This window comes from Alosa alosa, chromosome 17 (genome assembly GCF_017589495.1).
Source record: "Alosa alosa isolate M-15738 ecotype Scorff River chromosome 17, AALO_Geno_1.1, whole genome shotgun sequence".
Lineage (NCBI taxonomy): Eukaryota > Metazoa > Chordata > Actinopteri > Clupeiformes > Clupeidae > Alosa > Alosa alosa.
In genome coordinates, this window is record NC_063205.1 from 25,245,973 (window position 1) to 25,266,778 (window position 20,806).

General features: G+C 41.2%; 1 protein-coding gene across 1 annotated transcript; it reads right to left on the bottom strand.

Annotated features, from left to right (window-relative positions):
* Window positions 1-781: 781 nt before the first annotated feature.
* Window positions 782-18,835, bottom strand: LOC125311081 (gastrula zinc finger protein XlCGF7.1-like). Its single transcript, XM_048268890.1, is given in 4 exon segments — window positions 782-3,145; window positions 3,147-3,289; window positions 6,475-6,624; window positions 18,586-18,835. Coding segments are annotated over 3 exon segments (672 nt in total). The 5' UTR covers window positions 6,503-6,624; window positions 18,586-18,835; the 3' UTR covers window positions 782-2,644.
* Between the last annotated feature and the right edge of the window lie 1,971 nt (window positions 18,836-20,806).

Sequence of the window (20,806 nt, forward strand, 5' to 3'; positions counted from 1 at the left end):
CAGGAGGACTGTGTCTTCAGCAAATTTCACAAAGTGGCAGTTTTGCTGGGTGGATCTGCAGTCGTCAGTGTAGAGGATGAAGAGAAGTGGGGAGAGGACACAGCCTTGTGGAGAGCCAGTGGAGGTGAAGAGGGTGTCGGACAAGGTGTGGTTCACTAGCACCCTCTGTGATCTGTTGGTGAGGAAGTCTATAATCCACAGAGTGAGTTGGTGGTTGAGGTGGAAGCGTGTGATGAGCTTCTCAGCCAGAATGTGTGGCTGCATTGTGTTGAAAGCTGATGAGAAGTCTGCAAACAGAAGTCTGGCTGTGGTGTTGGGTACTTCCAGGTGCTTATGGATGGTGTTTAAGATGAATATTTTTGCGTCATCGACACCCCTATCAGCCTGGTAAGCAAACTGCAGTATGCACCCTGTATTTTAATGAAGAACATTTATTTATTTACGATACATTATTCAATCACAAGAAAATTGGGGTCCTTAAATGTTGAATTTCTCCTATTTTTTTTTAATTAAGGCATTAAGATCAAGAGATTTTATATATATATATATATATATATATATATATATATATATATATATATATATATATATATATATATATATATATATGCTATAGCTCCAAATCACAAACAGTGGATTAGCTAAGGGTGGTAAGCAAAACACTTCCCAAATAGAATTTATTAACCATTAACATTTATTAACAGTTTGTTCAAAACAGCACCAACCCTCATCAGTAGCTTGATCACGATGATGATCAGATGAGCAAAGGTATCTAGTCGATCACATCACCTGAGCGCACTTTGGATAATTTTGTTCAAAAATAAAAAGCCTGTCGCTAGAGAAGCTGAGTGCAGAGGCATTTTTGTCCCCCCTGCCTCAGTTGTATCGGTTGAAACACGTGTCAGGGACACCACAGGCGCTCCTCAGGATAAGAATTGTGGTGGCCATCAAAGGTTTAAACGTTTATTAAACATTGACATACAGGTAATGCAGTGGTAAATGTGTAAGAGTAGTGGAATGGTGGCATACAAGAAGAAATATATAAATGGTGGGTGAAATCAACCATTTATTTACCAGTAAACTATAAAGGTAGATGTGACCAATATCACTTAAATTTAATGTAAAGTAAAACTTGGGTAAATATACTGTTACAAAGTAACAAAAGAACAAAGTAAGCTTAACCAAAAAACAAACAAACTTAGCAAGTTAACAAGTTAGAATGTCAAATACACCAGATAAAATAAGTCATCACACATAAAAAAAAAAAAAAAGATCAAACCCAAAAGTAAGGACAGTGATTGAGAGAGAGTGTGTGAGAGAGAGAGAGAGAGAGAGAGAGAGAGAGAGAGAGAGAGAGAGAGAGAGAGAGAGAGGAGAGAGACCTCTAGCCAGCGGTAGACCAGAATAATTAAGAGACCTTATCTTAAAGAGCAGCCCTGCTTTATCCCAAGGCAAAGACCATCTGAATATGCACGACCCTCCCAACTTGCCTACAGACCATTGGTCATTGGTGCAAAGAATAGGTATGAGATTCACATACAGACTACAGTGTAGCTCTTAGTTTTCAACTATGCACAAACATTAGATGATCATGAAACCACCATGATCAGACTGCTGCCCACATTACAAGTGATAATTAAAGACCAAACATGAATGAGTAATATTCACAGCATACATTTACACAGATTTCAGAAGTGAAAATCAAACTAGTTTCTCTTTTTGGATAAATTTGACTGTATTGTTACCCCTGGGTGGTGCAGAAGGTTCTTTGTTTGAGAATGGGGGGATGGACCAAATTTGGCTGGTCCAAAGATCCTGGCCTTACACAAGCCCCACCAAATCATATAGTATCATACTCACATTCTAAATATAATTGAGTATGGCTACGCCAGGCTACAATATCGCAGATGTTGGCATACATCATACATACAAGAAATTTGAATGATTGCTGTATACTGTATTACTCTCAAAATATATGGCAAAATGTGGGGCCACATCATGACAAAAATCAGGTTCTAATCAGGTGTTGAGCTTTTATTTTTTATGGGTATGCTGATGTCTTTTTAAATTTCCCTGCTGAGAGAAACTCTTTCCACACGGAGTGCAGTGAAATGGCTTTTCTCCCATGTGAACACGCTGATGTACTTTAAGATTTCCCAGATCAGTGAAACTCTTGTCACACTGAGAGCAGTGGTAGGGCCTCTCTCCAGAGTGAATATGTTGATGAGCTTTGAGATGAGACATTGTAAAAAAACTTTTATCACAAATGGAGCATTTGTATTGCTTCCCTCTTGAATGAATTTGCTGGTGCATTTTTAAATGATCCTCTAGACTGAATTTCTTGTCACACTGAGTACAGTGGTATAGTTTACAGTGTGTTAACATGTGTCTTTGAAGATTTCTCTCTGACACAAAACCCTTCCCACATTTAGTACAGCTGTATGGTTTTTCTCCTGTGTGTATGTATTGGTGTTCTCTGAAGAGAAACATTTCAGTGAAACTTTTGCCATATTGGGAGCAGTAGTGCATTCCCTCTCCTGTATGTTGTCGCATATGTTTTACCATACTCTGTTTGAATCTATAACTTTTACCACACATAGTGCAGTTATATGGCTCCTGTCTTCCGTGAACACGCAAGTGGTCCTTAAAATGAGCCTTTGAGGAATAGCTCCTGCCACAATGTGTGCAGTGGTACTTTTCCCCCCTGTGAATGCGGATGTATTTTGAGATTTCCCTTTACGGCAAAACTCTTGCCACATTCAGTGCAGTGAAATGACTTTTCTCCAGTGTGACTGCGCTCATGTCTTACCAAATCTGAAAGGTGAAAAAAACTTTTGCTGCAATGGCTGCAGGGATACGGCTTCTCTCCAGTGTGAATACGCTGGTGAATGGTGAGACAAAACTTTTGCCTGAAACTCTTACCACACTGACTGCAGTGGTAAAGTTTCTCTCCGGTGTGCAAGACCCTGTGTGCTGTGAGATGATGCTTACGTTTAAAGCTCTTGCCACACTGGGTACAGAGATATGGCCTTTCTCCTGTATGCATGCGTTGGTGTGCTTGGAAATTCCCTTTTTGTCTAAAACTCTTGCCACATTCAGAGCAGTGGTACGGCCTTTCTCCTGTGTGAATTAACATATGCTTTTTTTAAAGTGTCCTGTACACTGAAGCTCATGCCACACTGAGTACAATGGTATGGTCTCTCTCCTGTGTGGACACGCAGATGTATGGTGAGATAGGCCTTGCATCTGAAACTCTTCCCACACTGAGTGCACTGGTTAGGCCTCTCTCCTGTATGAATAAACACACACAAACACACACACACACAGTTAATGTTTGTGCATTCAAGTGATCTCTTTAGGTAGTCATACACAGTGTGGACCTGATTTTGACCGTATTACTGATTTGTGTTTATCTTTTTATAGTTACGCTGAAGTGCTGGCAGAGTGCGTACATTTTAACAGAATAGTGTCGTCTCATAACGAACACCAACTCTATGCACTTAACAGAAATGACGATTGCAACAGTTTATGTTATAACTTGCTTTTAACTCTGTAAGAGTTTCCTCTGTTACTAGATAGATAGATAGAGACTTTATTGATCCCCAAGGGGAAATTCAGGATATGAATTCAGGATATAGGAAATATGATGATATAGGAAATACTGCTTTAACTTTCCCAACCGCGATTACCACGAGTTTAAAAATGCTACCTTTCCTCCCGCTGTGTAGCCAATATGGCATCCATTGTGGGCAAAAAGAGTCCAGCGTTCCACACGCTTTTTGACCATTATGAGTGCACCATCCGGGGACTTCGGTGCCCTTTGTGTTGTTTGAATTTTCAGTGTGAACGCCCTAACACACTCAAATTAGGTATTGTAAGTGCAGAAGTATGCCGTTTGAGACACAGTGCTTATCACTTCTCCAGTCGCCTCCATCTTGTGAGGAGTCCCAGTAAGATAACAGCGTAGAGGTATTGCCCTGACTAGTGTTGTCACGATACCAAAATGAATGTTTCGATACCAAGTCAAGAATTGCGATTTCGATACTTCTTCGATACTTTTTAAAAAATGTATTTGATTTGGGGGCCCCACCACCTTGACATCATCATCAATAATATTGAATATACTGTAGTGTGATCATTCACACCAGTGGCCATCCCAGATTCTGCTTGACTCTCTCAACACAAACACACATGGAAAATGATGGCTTATGTCATATTTCATATATTCTGCATAATTACTAGTAAATATATTTAGCAATTTGAAAACTATTCTAAAACTATAACTATTTTTAATCTATTACACTTAGGCATATCTTTAATGTGGTGTGTAGGTCTAATTGAGTGCACATTGGTGATTTAATGTGGTGTGTAGGTGTAATTGAGTGCCTGTCACTTTAAGAGATACGTGAGAGTAATTGGCCTTGTCTCACAGTTTTAGTCTAGTGAATAAAAGTTGCACATAGCGCATAAGGATATGTGGATGCAATTAATTATGTTTTGTATGTCATTAGATAAAATAAATGTTCAAAATGTACAAGTCGAAGAAAATCTTTCTGGGATCATAGAAGAGATAAGTGTCTTGCAATGTTCATTAATGATTTTAGCGAGCACTATTGTCAAACGTGACCTGAGATAGCGGGATAGTCAGCAAGGATCTCTCTTCAGATGTAAAAGTTTGCCATGGTTGCTTAGCCTATTTCTAAATTACATTGAACCCAAATAGTAGGCCTAAATTACCAAAATCCCACAGCTTAGATAGGTTAGCAACACAAACTTGAGAGATGCAAGTGAGCAAATCAACTTGATATTAGCCTATTATTATGTGTTACCATAGCATCACTTGAACTAGCAGCCATCTCTCGCTGTTTATAGCACGACAGCTGCGCTTACGTGTGTGTGAGGAGAAAAGATGCACAGCCACAGGTTAGGGGAGGAGGCGCTAGAAGCATGCCTTGTGCACACGCATGTTACTTCAAAAGAACACGGTCATTCTCAAAAGTATCGATACTAATAAAATTAGGCATCGTGACATTTTTAATTTCAGGGTATTGCGATACTTTTGTAGTATCGGTGCACCGTGCAACACTAGCCCTGACTGCACACACATACTAGCCTGACGAGCCATACCCACATTAAAAATGTAGGGTCTGGGCACTCACCGTTCGCAGTGCTCAGTCCGAGGGGCGGTATAATCGGTTGTCTTTCAAATTCCCTCTGCACGCTAGCCTGGGTGTTCCCATGCTGCCTTGCGCGCGATTTGATTCACACTGCTAAGGCAGCCTGGAGACCATGGAGCAAATTTTCGCCTGAGATAGGGAACCAATCACAGAACAGGGGGGAAAGCAAGACGATGATGAGCTATGCACAGACGCATTTGATAGACATCCGTGGCACCCAATAAACGGATCTGGGCATTTTTTTTCAAATACGAGAAAATGAACGTTTGGTTCCCAGACCACGTCTCATTGAGAAGTGGTGGCGCTAGCCAGGCTATCTGCACGCAATAGGACAGCGCTATGAGTCCCATGTTTCCCACCAGCGGAGCTAGTTGGCTAGATCAAACTTTTGCCAACTTAATAAAAGCTTAACTCGTGTCACACTATTCGCCAACAGCAACATTACCTTATTTGTTTTCAAGTAGCAGGGAATTCAAGCCAAACCGTTGCAACTCTGCCATCAATCATTATGTTAAGCCCGCCTAACGACTCTATACACGATTTGATTTGAATAGAATAGAACTTCTTGAATAGAAGTTTAATTTTTCAAGCTCACAAGCCAACGGAGAGTTGCTAGACTAGCCCTGGCAGCAAATTTAATTTGTTGCTGCTAGGGTGCGTCTAGATTTCCAGGCTACACACATACCATTTCTTTACACTTTCAAAATTAAAAATACATTGATTTGTCTGCAGGGTCAGTACTTTTACGTACCGAAATGGCCCCAAGGATATATGCAATTTTCTTGTAAATTTATACACATTCTGGTTTTACTCAAAACTAATCTTATTAATGTCATTATGGTCCCCAACAAAGGTGTACACTCAGTATCATCCAAAAACAGGCAATCAGACTGTTCCTTCCACAAACAATTTAATTGACATTGAGTGCAGAAGTACGCCATTTGAGACACAGTGCTTATAATTTTTCCGGTCGCCTCCATCTTGTGAGGAGTCCCAGTAAGATGGCGGCGTAGAGGTATTGCACTGACTGCACACACATATATCCTTTTTGCACTTTCAAAATTAGAAATACTTTGATTTGTCTGCAGGGTCTGTACTTTGACATACTGAAATTGCCCATCAAAACTAATCTTGAAAAAAAACTAATGTCATTGTGGTCCCCAAAAAAGGTGTACACTCATCCATCCATCCAAAACAGGCCCATGGTTGTTTTTAAACCAGACTGTAACATTTACATCACAAACAATTTAATTAAACACAAGTGAGTTGGAGCTTCACTCTAAAATCACATGCCTACCTTTATGGGTCAGGCTGCTCTGCATCATTGTTAATCTCTTTGTCCTTCTCTTGTGGACCTTGTGTTCTACAGCAGTCCACCAGCACCACCGATACCTTCTTTAACTGGGCCAGAGACACAGGGTATGCAGGGGAAAGCTGAGGACTGAAGCTGGGGCCAGACGCCATGTTTCCGTAGTAGGCACAACAGCCGGGTTGTGTACATTGGAATATTAAAGGTGCAGTCAGTAATTGTGCAGGAAGTCACATTTGTTTATATTAATGTATTAGCAGACACTTATGTGCAACATTTAACATGGCAGTTGTCTACACATATCCCGCCCCTTCCACGGCAAAAAAGTAGACATGTGAATACATTGTGGTAATCCTGTGGTGTTGTGAATACACTGTCCCAATCATGTGTTGTGATCTTGCGCCGATAGATAGATAGATAGATAGATGCCACTCTAGTTGACACCGGCATCCGAAAACCATAAAAAAAAAGATTGGTGTTGTGACTCGTGAAGCCTTGCGTACATGCATTTCTGCAGAAATAGATGCCCGATGAGTACCCAAAAAGCATTACAATATGGCCGTCGAGTGGAAGGACTTGCCTAAAAGGACTTTGGCGTTATTTGTGATCATCAAGTGTAAGTATAAGTATATATACTCTTTTGATCCCGTGAGGGAAATTTCATCTCTGCATTGAGATGAAGTTGGAGCTTCACTCTAAAATCACATGCCTACCTTTATGGGTCTCAGGCTGCTCTGCATCATTGTTGATCTCCTTGTCCTTCTCTTGTGGACCTTGTGTTCTACAGCAGTCCACCAGCACCACCGATACCTTCTTTAACCCTTTAGGCGCCAGAGGTTTTTTTTTTCAAAACGTTCGATTTTGACATCTTAAATTTCAAAAGGCTATATCTTAAAAGTGATAAGAGATAGAGACTTTCTGTAAATTAGAGAAATATTAAGGATGACCCAAAGTTTATGTAGGGATTAAATTTCCCCATCTAATTTGCATATTATGACATCATATGACGTGGCGGCCATCTTGGATTATAGAATTTTCATGAAAAGTCACATGTTTGAATGATAAAATTCAGCACTTCTTTCCCCCCAAAATGTCCCTTACCTTCTGTGTGCTATATTGCACAATACTGAATGCTCAGGTAAATAGTAAGTAGTAAACAAACTGTGTAAATCATTACTAATAAATGGCAGTAACAAACCGAATGAATGTAGCAGTAGGTTGGCCTTTTGCTGTAGAGATTTTCCATTTAGTACATACAGTAGGCACTCTGAAGCCATGCATGGGGCACATATATATTATTCATATGACACACAAACACAAGTAGACAAGACCTGTTTAGTTCAAAAGCTCACTCACCACGGCAAGGCACAGATCAGGAGTGAGATGACGAGACAAGACGAGAGACAATGTTAGTATTTTTTTTTCTTTTTGTTGTTTTTGTTTGGTTGTTTTTTTTTAGCTGAAAAAAACACATACATCACAAGGACATGAACTCACAAAAAAGAACACATACTGTAGTGTACACTACTAAATGGTCAGGGAAATAGATAGTAAATCAACAGTCTAAATCATTACTAATAAATGGCAGACAAAGAAAAGAATTTATGTAGCAGGCCTTTTGCTGTAGAGATAATGACTCCCTATCCATCCAGGTGACATTTCTTGTAGTGTTTCAGGGTGTGGTACCTCTCATTGCAAGGCACAACACAAAGACCCACCCCACACTGCCTACACATGTATTTTGTCTGACGGCGGCCTTTAGGGCGGGTCCGATCAGAACAAACGACACAATCTGGGTTACCCTCAGACTGGCAGATAAAGTGGCGCTCAGTGAGTCTCTGTGGCATGTCTCCCAGTGAGGATGACTTTCGGCCTTTGTTGCTCTCTTTCCTGGAGAAGCCTTCCAGTAAAGCAGTGATGACATCCTGCACGAAGACTTTCAGGGGCTTGTGAGGAGCAGCAGTGCAGCAGCAGTAAATGATGTGGGCATTCACCATGCTTACACTGAGAATGGCATTGAAAATCCTATTGTACCATTTCCTTGATCTATGGGGAAAGAGGTAGGTCTTCATTCTCTGGTCTGCTGTGTCGACACCCCCCATGAAAGAATTGTAGTCATCAACACAAACAGGCCTATTTATCTCCCTATAGCCACTATCAGTGTGTTTGGACCTGATGCGCTTTCTGACACATGTGTTGGAATGCAGTGAAGAGAGCATTGTGAAGCGCTTTGTATCATGCCACGCACAAGCTAGCAACTTCCCCTTCCTCATGAAGACTGGGTCATCTCCCTTGCTCAATGGTAACTGTTCACGGGTGAGGCCCTTTGGCATCCCCTTCCTGTTACTGCTGACAGTCCCACACAAACCCAAATCATTACTTGCCAGCTCATCTGCTATGGCTGGCGAGGTGTAATAGCTGTCCATATACACCTCATGCCCTTTCCCTGTGTACGGGGCCATCAGCTCAGGGACAACAAGGTGTGTGGCACCGAAATCAGCATTTGCATTAGGCCTATTTTGTCCGGTGTACATGGACCACTGTAGCACATAGCCTGACTTTGCTTCACTCACAACAAATACTTTGTAACCATATTTGTCTGGTTTGTTTGGGTTATACATTTTGAGTGTGGATTTCCCTTTGAATGCAATGGTCATTTCATCCAGTGACAGCTGCTTAGATGGGCCATACACTGCTGAAAACCGGGGGATGACCAAATTAATGATTGGGCGGATTTTGAATAGCCTGTCATAGCCTGGCTGACCCCTGTCAACATACTCCTCATTATTGGTGAAATGAAGGAAAGACAAAATCATCTCAAATCTATTCCTGGACATCACATTCCCAAATCCAGGTGTTGCTGTTGGCCAATATTCAGCCCAATAATCCTCCAACTCTGACTTCTCTACCAGACCCATACTCAAATGCAGAGAAAAGAAGGCTTTCATTTCACTGACAGTTACGTCAGACCATTGATGAAATCTGGAGTGTGGCTGGAGTTGATGGGAGGCTAAAAACTGATGGGCATAGCGATTTGTCTCAATAACAAGTAAATTCCAGAACTCATCAGAGAGAAAGAGTGATAGAAAATCTAGGGGCTTAATTGGCATTGGAGAGTTCTCTTTCCCCCAGATAACCAATTGGCTGATCAAAGGGCGTGATCCAACTTTGGTACTGCTCCTCATTGGCCAAGTACTCAAAGCCGGCATTCCCATCATCTTGCACTAAACTATGCATGGCTCCTCTGCCCCGTGTCACACCGCCTCTGCTCCTGCTGCGAGCAGCACGGCCTGACCTGCCTCGCGCGCGCGCCGAGTGGAGAGAAGTTGCACAGCTCGAACTAGGCCTACTGTCATTCTCATCGCGACTCCCCCTGCCTCCACGTTGCCCCCTAACTGTCTTATTAACACTTCGACCTCGTCTAACATCCCCAGTGGCATTAGACAAATAGTCCGCCACGTTACTGTCGCCGCAATTGCGGAGAGGCACATGGTCAGAAGACAAAGAAGCTAGCTGGCTAGCGCTGTATAAAGACTGGACCCCCACATAACTTTCAGCCTCGTTTCCCACATCACTAACACGCCTGCTAACTTCCCGATGAAGACTCCGACCCCGTGAAACATTGTTCCCAGCACTGACATTTGGCAAAGGACCATCTACATTGGGCAAAGGATTCATTTGTGCTTGGTGTAGGTCTAAACTTTGTCCAGCTGCACCATTGCAAGGCAGGGACGCATCTGAAGCGTGGTGAGTAAACGAATCACCGTCATTTTCTAAAGGCAGATATTCTCCTTCAGAATCAGGGTCAGCGAATAGACAACCCAACACTTCATTGCAGGTAAACTTTTCTGATGCCATTATACGATAATGTAATGCAAGTACTCTCTGACGTTGACAATACCGCTCTGATAAAAATGGCACACACGCACACTAGCTCCGGTATTTTTCGCACTGATTCAATGCGCTCTAGCGGGAAGATTTTGTATAGAAGCATGACATTTTTTTGACTCGGTGATGACGTATGACATGTCTGCCATCTAGTGGAGTGGAGTTTGAACGAATTATGACACCCTATTTGACAAAATCGTCCGTTTTATTCAGTGCCGCATCTTGTCGACAAAACTCGACCGTGGCGCCTAGAGGGTTAACTGGCCCAGAGACACAGGGTCTGCAGGGGAAAGCTGAGGCCTGGAGCTGTGGGCAGACGCCATGTTTCCGTAGTAGCACAACAGCCGGGTTGTGTAGGGTACAAACAGTTAGAAATACCTACAACATTGGAAGATTAAAGGTGCAGTCAGTAATTGTGCAGGAAGTCACATTTGTTTATATTAATGTATTAGCAGACACTTATGTGCAACATTTAATATGGCAGTTGTCTACACATATCCCGCCCCTTCCACGGCAAAAAAGTCGACATGTGAATAGAATACATTGTTGCAATCCTGTGGTGTGTTGTGAATACACTGTGCCAATCATGTGTTGTGATCTTGCGCCGATAGATAGATAGATAGATAGATAGATAGATAGCTGCCACTCTAGTTGGCGCCGGAAACCGAAAGCCAAAAAAAAAAAAGATTCGTGTTGTGACTCGTGAAGCCTTGCGTACATGCATTTCTGCAGAAATAGATGCCCGATGAGTGCCCAAAAAGCATTACAATATGGCCGTCGAGTGGAAGGACTTGCCTAAAAGGACTTTGGCGTTATTTGTGATCATCAAGTATAAGTATATATACTCTTTTGATCCCGTGAGGGAAATTTCATCTCTGCATTTATCCCAATCCGTGAATTAGTGAAACACACTCAGCACAGTGAGGTGAAGCACACACTAATCCCGGCGCAGTGAGCTGCCTGCAACAACAGCGACGCTCAGGGAGCAGTGAGGGTTAGGTGCCTTGCTCAAGGGCACTTCAGCCGTGCCTACTGGTCGGGGTTCGAACCGGCAACCCTCCGGTTACAAGTCCGAAGCGCTAACCAGTAGGCCACGGCTGCCCCAACTGAAGTGAAGTGTGATGAACTGAACTGAACTGAACTGAAGAAGTGTGATGGAACGCACCATCTGGCGGTGAAAGTTGCGTTTCGGGTGTGTGTTCATGGTTCAAATGTAGTGCGTAGCCGGAACCGTGATAACGCGCACTTCCACACTTGCTAGGCTGTTCCATCAAAGTCCTTTTAGGCAAGTCCCTAACAAACTAACCCCATGCATTTCTATGGAGGATAGATGACACCATGTGCTAATTTGCATATCAATGACTCAATGTTCCCTCTCATTAAGATCTCTCTCTTTTTCCATTCACTGACACGTGTGCACAGGTACAATGTTACATGTTGAAATTACTGTACCAGATTTGAAGATATTTAAATTACTTTACCAGATTTGAAGATCTGACATACAAATGTTATTATTACAAAGCCAATAAAAATAAATGGATTTTCACATAGATGTTTTATTTACTTATTTCTACATTTGCACTGCTTGAAGTCAGATTATAAATTCACCATACATCATTTAACATAAAGACAATGGGTAGCCTGCATAGCCTAAAATACTGCTAGGCCTATAGCCTGTTTTCTAACTTGTATGCTCGATTTTGAACTATCTGGTTGGCTTGTGCATGAAGTTGTAAGCCTAGTCTACTTTCCTTTGTTCAATGTGCTTGTTGAACGATGCTGGCATGCATGTCCCTGTTAGTTTCCCTGTCATCCTCCTGTCATGACCACATTCTACAGAGGGACCATCGAGAGCATCGTCTCCAGCAGCATCACAGTGTGGGGCGGAAGCTGCACAGATCAGAACAGGAAGACCCTCCAGCGCACTGTTAACACAGCTAAGAGGATCATTGGAGCACCACTCCCCTCCCTGCAAGACATTTACACCACCCGCCTCACCCGCAAAGCACTAATGATTGTCAAGGATACAACCCACCCTGCACACAAACTGTTCAGCCTCCTGCCCTCTGGAAAGCGGTACAGGAGCCTCCGCTCCCGCACCACCAGACTGGCAAGTAGCTTCATCCACCAAGCAATCAGGATGCTGAACACTCTACCCACTCTCCCATCACTGACAGCCCCCCACCCACCAGCCAGCCAGGAACCTAGGAAACTAGGATCCTGTCTACCCTAACCCCCTCCCCCAACACCGCCCTGTGGAACTGCACTGTGACTGGCGCAGCCCTAACGTGTTGCTGCTTCACATCAAGCCTGATATACTTGAAATTACTGCATACTGCATATCAATGTAAATATACAGGTCACACAAGCACAAGTTTAAACTTCATGTAACTGTTAAGACTATATAAATATACAACACAACTACCTCTATTTTTTTTTTATATATATGTCCTATATTTCTATTTTGATACATACATGTTCTATATTTCAGTCTTGCACTTTAATTTAATGTTTATTGTCTATGGCTATGTCTATAGTATGTCTATGTCTGTATTTAAAGCATGTCTATGTCTGCATGGGAAAGTAAGAAACGAAATTTCAATTCTTTGTATGACCAGTGCATGTAAAGAAATTGACAATAAAAGCCGACTTGACTTGACTTGACTTCATGTAACTGTTAAGACTATATAAATATACAACACAACTACCTCTATTTTTTTATATATATGTCCTATATTTCTATTTTGATACATACATGTTCTATATTTCAGTCTTGCACTTTAATTTAATGTTTATTGTCTATGGCTATGTCTATAGTATGTCTATGTCTGTATTTAAAGCATGTCTATGTCTGCATGGGAAAGTAAGAAACGACATTTCAATTCTTTGTATGACCAGTGCATGTAAAGAAATTGACAATAAAAGCCGACTTGACTTGACTTGACTTGATCATGTCTCGTTGACTCTAGTTCCAATCAGTTGCTGGCTGCAGTCTTACAATGACGATCTGTTAGATCTAGGCTACTTAATAACATGGGCTGATACTACAAAGGCCAGTCATTACTTTTATAATCATGCAATGCTTTGGGCGAACGCGATGTAATTCACAAACGAAACAGGCACGAGAAGGGAGATTTTCTGACGTTTCAACAACAAAACACCGCTGTCCCGCTATCCGGCAAAAGATTCTTTGGACGCCGCTATTTATGGATTTCCGGCTCCCATTGACTTACATTGAACACATCTAAACAAAACGTCAATTATGTGCTCAAACTAACGCTGACTTATGAAAACAACCATTCCACTTTGATACGAAACTACATAATTGTACAACATTTATACAACAAAAATCACAGAATTTGGATCAAGTAATTAGGAGAAATCTTATGCAAAGCGTCAACCCCTAACAATGTGCCCATTGCCCAAATTTGTGGTCGACTAATGTCGCATTTTCACAGTAATGACACTGAAAAAGGTACCTTCATGATACACTTCAATTTATAAAGGTACGAAGTATAAAAAGAAAAACACAATTTATCAGATGGATTACCCAAATAATTTGTAACAAAGTACATTTATTCGAGGGCACATCTATTCCCAGAACTATAATGGGTGTTAAATATTCCACAACCACTAGATGGCAGCATGACACAGCACATAAAGTACACATACGTGTCGCTGCGACCTGAAGGATGGCGTGGTTGAATATCCACTTCTCCAGCACTTCGGGTCTAATAGCGGGTGAATTGTATGACCACCAGATGACGCCATTTCACTGCACCTCGGGCCTAATAGCGGCTGTAACTTCGCTTAAGTGATAAGCCTCGAGGAGCCGACGGTTACACTTGTATTAGGGGCGTTGTTAGCCACGCTGCGCAAGCCGGGTAAGCTACAGAAGAAGCCAATAGGCAACAGTCGCGTATGTTTGTGGTGATTTATTCCATGTATTAACAAAATAATAATGTAACATTAAAGAAATAGCCTACATGGATAAACTAAATAATTACACCAAAAAAGTAAAGAAGCTTTATCATTGATATATAAGCTTACTGAAAATCAAATATAGGCCTAGCCTACAATTGTGTTCCACAGACAATATGTCCTACAGATAATAACAACAGTAAGAACATAGGCTAACCTAAGTCATGACGACACGGGGGCTTAAGTCTCATGTTGGCCTATGACTACGTAGCCTAGGCTACCAAGCACGTCTGGGTCTGCAACAGTGAAATAGCTCCAATATTGTGGCGCCAATGAATATATGCTAACATGAATCTCATCAGTCACTTATAGATAAGGGTTAGGCTATAACATATGTAGGCTATAATGTAAAAATGGGGTCATATCATATAATGTTGACTTATTAAGATGGGGGAGAGAGCTGAACATATTACACTGAACTAATTGTTCATTGTTGAAAATCAATCAAAAGTTTGTAATTGATCCAGATGTCATTGGTCGCAAGGACTGTTAATGGGTGTATCCACAATAGGGACCTTGTTACAAGTTGGTCTTTCAGCTGCTAATGCAATCAGTGGCCGTCAGAAAACATGTTAGACAACTGAGGAATGAGATGCCACACATAAAATGTACAGTCAAACAGAATGCACAAACATCAATGGGAATCCACCAAACACTGCAGGGAACCATGTTATTGTCAATAAGCACTCTGCCACGCTAAATTAGACCCTGCTTATGTTTGTGCAGAGCAGAACAGATATTTCTAGATATGATGCAGGACCTGTTAAGAGAGATTGGCAGCTCAGTCTCCCTCATCCTAGTCCCTACGGTGAACGATGTAATAGCATAGTGCTGCTGCTTCTGATGTGCAAGACAAGACAGGGTATATATTCATAATGTGACAGGCAGCATGTATTTATCATTATGTTACAACCTCTGAACAACTACTATTGATGTTAGAAGAACAAAACAATACATCTTCAAATGTTCATTGCTTATTACACGTGTTATAAAAAAAAAATCCTTGTCTGCTTTCTGTGTTTTTGCATGCACTTGTCAACAGGGGTGTAAAGACATATTTGTTCACCATGCACTTAGGCTGTTCTGAGTCATTGTTTGTATGTTATAGTATTTGTTGATTTGCATTTATTGCCCATTGATATTGCATTCACATTATTGTTTATTATTGGTATTCTCCTTATTAATGTAGTGTCACCAACATTTAAAATAATATCAACTGACATTGTTATTCATAGCCATATTTATTCTGCTCTTATTAGGTAATACAGTGCACATATTTATATTTCATTTATACTACTCTAAACCACCTTCTGAAAATCAACTGTATAGTGTTTCACTGCACCATATTTCTTGACCTGTCTCACCACCTGCCTATAGGCTACTTACACCACCTTACTTACAACACTTCGAAGAGCCAAAAACAAAGCTCAGCACACCTGTTTCTTTGCATCAGCAAAGTTGGAGGGTTAATTTATGAACCATCACTTCTAGCTGAAAGATCACTTCTAGTAGGCTACATGTGACGTGTGCTAGAAGAGAAGTCGTTATTGTCCACTACTGGGGAAATTCATCGGCAACACTTTATATTAATGTGTCGCTGTTACAGTGTACCTACCTAATTAGGTACAGTGGTACAACCTGTGTAACAACATGTACTATCAGGTACTGTACTATCATTGTACTTGCATTATGTATTTATGTACATTGTACATAGGCTATAGTTGTTACATTGTAATACTGAGTGCTTTTACAAAACGTTGCCAATTTGCCTAAATTTTCATCAGACAAAGAGCTGACCTGAGACCGGCTGGATGGGGTAAATCTGGTCATGAAAGATGACATACAAATCCTTCTTAGCTCCAGTCAAGGCCTCATTGTCTTCAGTGTACATGTAACAGCTGTGCTGCTACAACCTTGTTACTCTTCGATACAGTGGAATAAACCTATTAAGTGTACCAGTTAATTACTTACATGTACTTACATCTTCGATGTCTTGGAACAGGTCTACTAATTCACATGTACTGTGTGGTGTAACAGCAGACAGGTTTCAACACATCAATTACAGGATGCATGACATCATTGACAGGATGTATATAATATGTACATGTAAGTATTTAACTGGTACACTTTATTTGAATGGGTTTATTCCACTGTATCAAAAGAGTAATAAATAACACAGTTGATACATGTACTACAGGGTAATGGCAGACATGTTCCAAGACACCAATGACACAACATGTAATGTAATATGTAATTGTAAGTGGGCAATTCCACGGAAAATGGACTTTTTGTCACATCCATAACGCCAGTGAAATGCCTTGGCATTTGTATGATGTGAATGTTACTATTGATTTTTTGTGCATTTTTTCTCATGTACATTCTTCAGCCAAAAATAGCAAATGCTCAAATTTCATGTAACCATTCACATCATACCATACCTTCACATTTTATTGGCGTTATGGATGTTAGAAAAAAACTTAATTTTCCATGGAATTGCCCAAGTACTTAGTACTTATGCCACTGTATCAAAGAGCAATAAGTGTGTACCAACACAGTTGATTTAGTGAATTAGTAGACCTGTTCCAAGACATACATGCCATACATGTCATATCTACAAGTAATTAATTGGTACACTTAATAGGTTTCTTCCACTGTATCAAAGAGTAACAAGGTTGTAGCATCACAGCTGTTACAAGGATACAAGGAAGTTTATTGTCACATGCATATAGTTACTGGAAGTAAGAAATGCAGTGAAATTATGTCTGGTGTCAGCCTATTTGTGCATTTATATAAATGTAGCGTGACAAGTGTGTTTACATACAGCAAAAACTCTTCTGTATTGCCCTCTCTCTCTCTGTATACACACACACATTACATACATACACATATAAATGTAGCGTGACAAGTGTGTGTTTACATGCAGCACTAACTTCAGTTCAGACCGACAACCTGTTCTGTATTGCACTCTCTCTCTCTCTCTCTCTGTGTGTATATATATATATTTATATATATATATATATATATATATATATATATATATATATATATATATATTTCAGACTGACAACCTGTTCTGTATTGCTCTCTCTCTCTGTATATATGTGTGTGTGTGTGTGTGTGTGATATATATAGTATATCCATGCATATGTATTGTATGTAGTATTGCATTACTAGCCTATTCTAATTTGGTTTGTTCTATTGACATGGAATGAATGAACAGGCACACGTGACTATGGAGTAGGTCTACTTCACAATTCAAATTTTCAGATGGTGCGTTGTGGCTGACAAATCTCGAGTGTCTAGGTTCATTGCTGGTTCCTGGTTGCTGTAGTGCAATGATGTCATCTGCTGGCCGTGTCGCGCAATAGCGCCACAACATATGTAATTTCTCTGGACATTACGGTAAAAATCTTGTTTTTCCTTACTAATATTAGTGTCATCCAGCTAACATATTGCTTACTTCTTTTGACATTTCGTTCCTTTATCAATTGTAATAAAGGTACGTTTTTGAATGTCATTACTCTGACATGTGAGGGATAACGGCCACCGACGTGACCTGTTATACGTGACTCATGGACAGGGGGAAATGCCATTAACTCGGCGTCACGCAGCGGCAATTTTCTTAATATCGATATTTCTCCACATTACTTGATCCAAATTCTGTAATTTTTGCTGGATAAATGTTGTACAAAAATTTAGTTTCGTATCAAAGTGGAATGGTTGTTGTCATAAGTCAGCGGCGTTAGTTTGAGCACATAATTGAGGTTTTGTTTACATGTGTTCAATGTAAGTCAATGGGCGCCCAAAGAATCTTTTGCCGGATAGCGAGACAGCGGTGCGAGACAGCGGTAGTGAGTGAGAACCTGACTGGTCGGATGCAGGAATCAGATCACTTTCATTACACTTCCTTTTTTGTGGCATAGTTCGCTCCTCTAATTCCCTAGCCTGTCGGAATGGCACCCAGGCTACCCTTACCAAATTGTCCTATCAGTAGCCTCGTTAAAAAAAACAGGCCTATGTGGACATACAATTTCTGCATCGATGCAATCGTTTTCTTTCGCATCGCGCTGCATCTTGAACATGATTGTTTTCCACACCCCTAACGCAACGTAGATTTAAACTTTAATTGGTGCTTTCGGTAGCCTAGCCTACAGGGAAAAGCCTAGCCTACTACACGAATTAGATTTGGGGTGACCGTAGGCTATGAGATAATACAGTTAATCAACTTACGTTCTTGCTTGCTGTAGTCGCTGTGTTGGAGAGACGCGCCCCTCTTCCAGCGCAGGAGGCTATACACCTCTGAAGTTCACCTACAAAAAAACTACCATCTTTGCCCTAATAAGGACATCAGGTAGGCCTATCTTTAGATTTTTTTCTTGGGAAAGTAACATGGGGATTTTAAAATATCGCACTTGTTAAACTCTCACGGGGATGAAGACACAGTTTTGTCCTCTGCCTTCGAGTATAGGCTACTGTGAGGCATTTCACGCAGGCACGCCCCCTTTACCTCGGAGTTCTTGAGGGTACCCTGAGGTGGCAGTACGACCTCACGACAAACATGGCGGCGCCCATAGTTGAGATTTTCTTTGCATTTGTACTGTGTTGGTTATTTTAATTTCTCTTACACACTAGATTTACAATGCAACTTGTCAGTTAGCTTCAATTAATACCCGGATCTCCTTATATGGGCAAAGATGGCAGCTTTGGTTCCTTTTTGCAGGCGAACTTCAGAGGTCTATGGTCCGTTCATGTCACCTTAGTGGGGGGCCTTAAAGGAGAATTCCAGTGTGATATTGACCTAAAGTGTATTGAAACATGATACCGAGTGTGAACGTATGTCTCATAGCCCATCTCGGTTTGTCCCCTGCACTCCAAAATCGCTAAACTTCGTGAAGATACTGTCTGTATAAATCGTCTTGTAAGTAAACTACCAGTGCTTTTTCAAAGTTCTCAATGTCTCGTTAAAATGTCAGGGCCCTCGGAAGTCTACCAATGAAGTGTGGAGATACATTGAGCCTCGTAAATGGGTGTAAAACAGTGATTTATTTGCATGGCTAGCCCGATGCCGAAGCACCACTATTGAAAAGCTGTTGGTAGCATCGGCTAACTAGCGCCAGATTTTGGAGTGCAGGGGACAAGCCGAGATGGGCTATGAGACATACGTTCACACTCGGTATCATGTTTCAATACACTTTAGGTCAATATCACACCGGAATTCTCCTTTAAAACAAAATAAACAGGCGTCTCAGTCTCATGCATGTATAGGCAAAACTGTATCAGACCGGTGTAACGTTGGTAAATCTTCCATTGCACGGAATGATTTTTGTAGCACGTGCAACAAATGACAGTCGAAAGATACAATTACAGTGCTGCTATCAATTTGCTTGGTATAACCGCATTTAGTTTTCTACAAATGCAATCAATCAAATTGGCCTCCACCACTCAACCAACGCTAACGGTATCATTACCTAGGTCCTTTTTGATATTATAAGATTAACGTACCTGCAGTAAAAACCAAGCATGTCCGATAAACATCCTCAGATTTATTTCGGCTTCAAGAAGAAATTGGAATTACATTTCATGTGAACATCGTCCTATCCTTATTAGACGTTCTCTGCGGTAGCCTAAACTACAGCCCTTGTAGGAAGCGTCCATTGTTTTTTCAACCCACTTTTAACTTCCAACAAAATTACGTCTCACTGCAACGATGCGCCATCTAGTGGACAAACGACTACTTATCGGCAATAGCCTACTGGAAATGCAGCCATGATGATGATGATGAATATTTGGCTTTCTTTTAATCCTACTGAATTTGTAATTATGAATCGGCCGTTCTAATACCGATAGTATGTGTGTGCCTGTGTGTGTGTGCATGTGTATATGTGTGCACCGCCATCTACAGGCCAATGAGTGTACAGTCACTAAATGTACACATAACCTAATTTTTTTTAGACCCCCATGGATGAAATTCTACTTAAACTTGGCATACCCCCAGAGAATGCCAGGTCAATCATACACATACAATTTGGTGCAGTTCTGAACATCTTAACTGAAGATAGGGCGATTAAAGCAGAATAATATTGCATTTTCATTTTTTTACCGGGGTGCAAATCACAAATGAGTGATTATGGGCCAGGTTGATGTGGGCCCTTGAGACCAACATACCATAAAAGATTCTTCATCCTCAGTGCCACGGTTCAGGTAGTTATTTAGGAAAAACATTTTTTTTGCGGTTCGGGGGGCCCAGCACGGGGAGGGCCCCGGGACTAAAACGAAATTTTTCCGTAAAAGTCTAGTGGGGCTACATACCCACCAAATTTCATGTGCCCCGGTGGTTCGGTGTCCCGGGTATCGTTGACCAAAAATTCAGGAAGTAGAGGACTTTGACAATCCCTATATGACCGCTTCGCTAGCGGCGGTCATAATTATGATGGCCATAGGGCCTGATGCT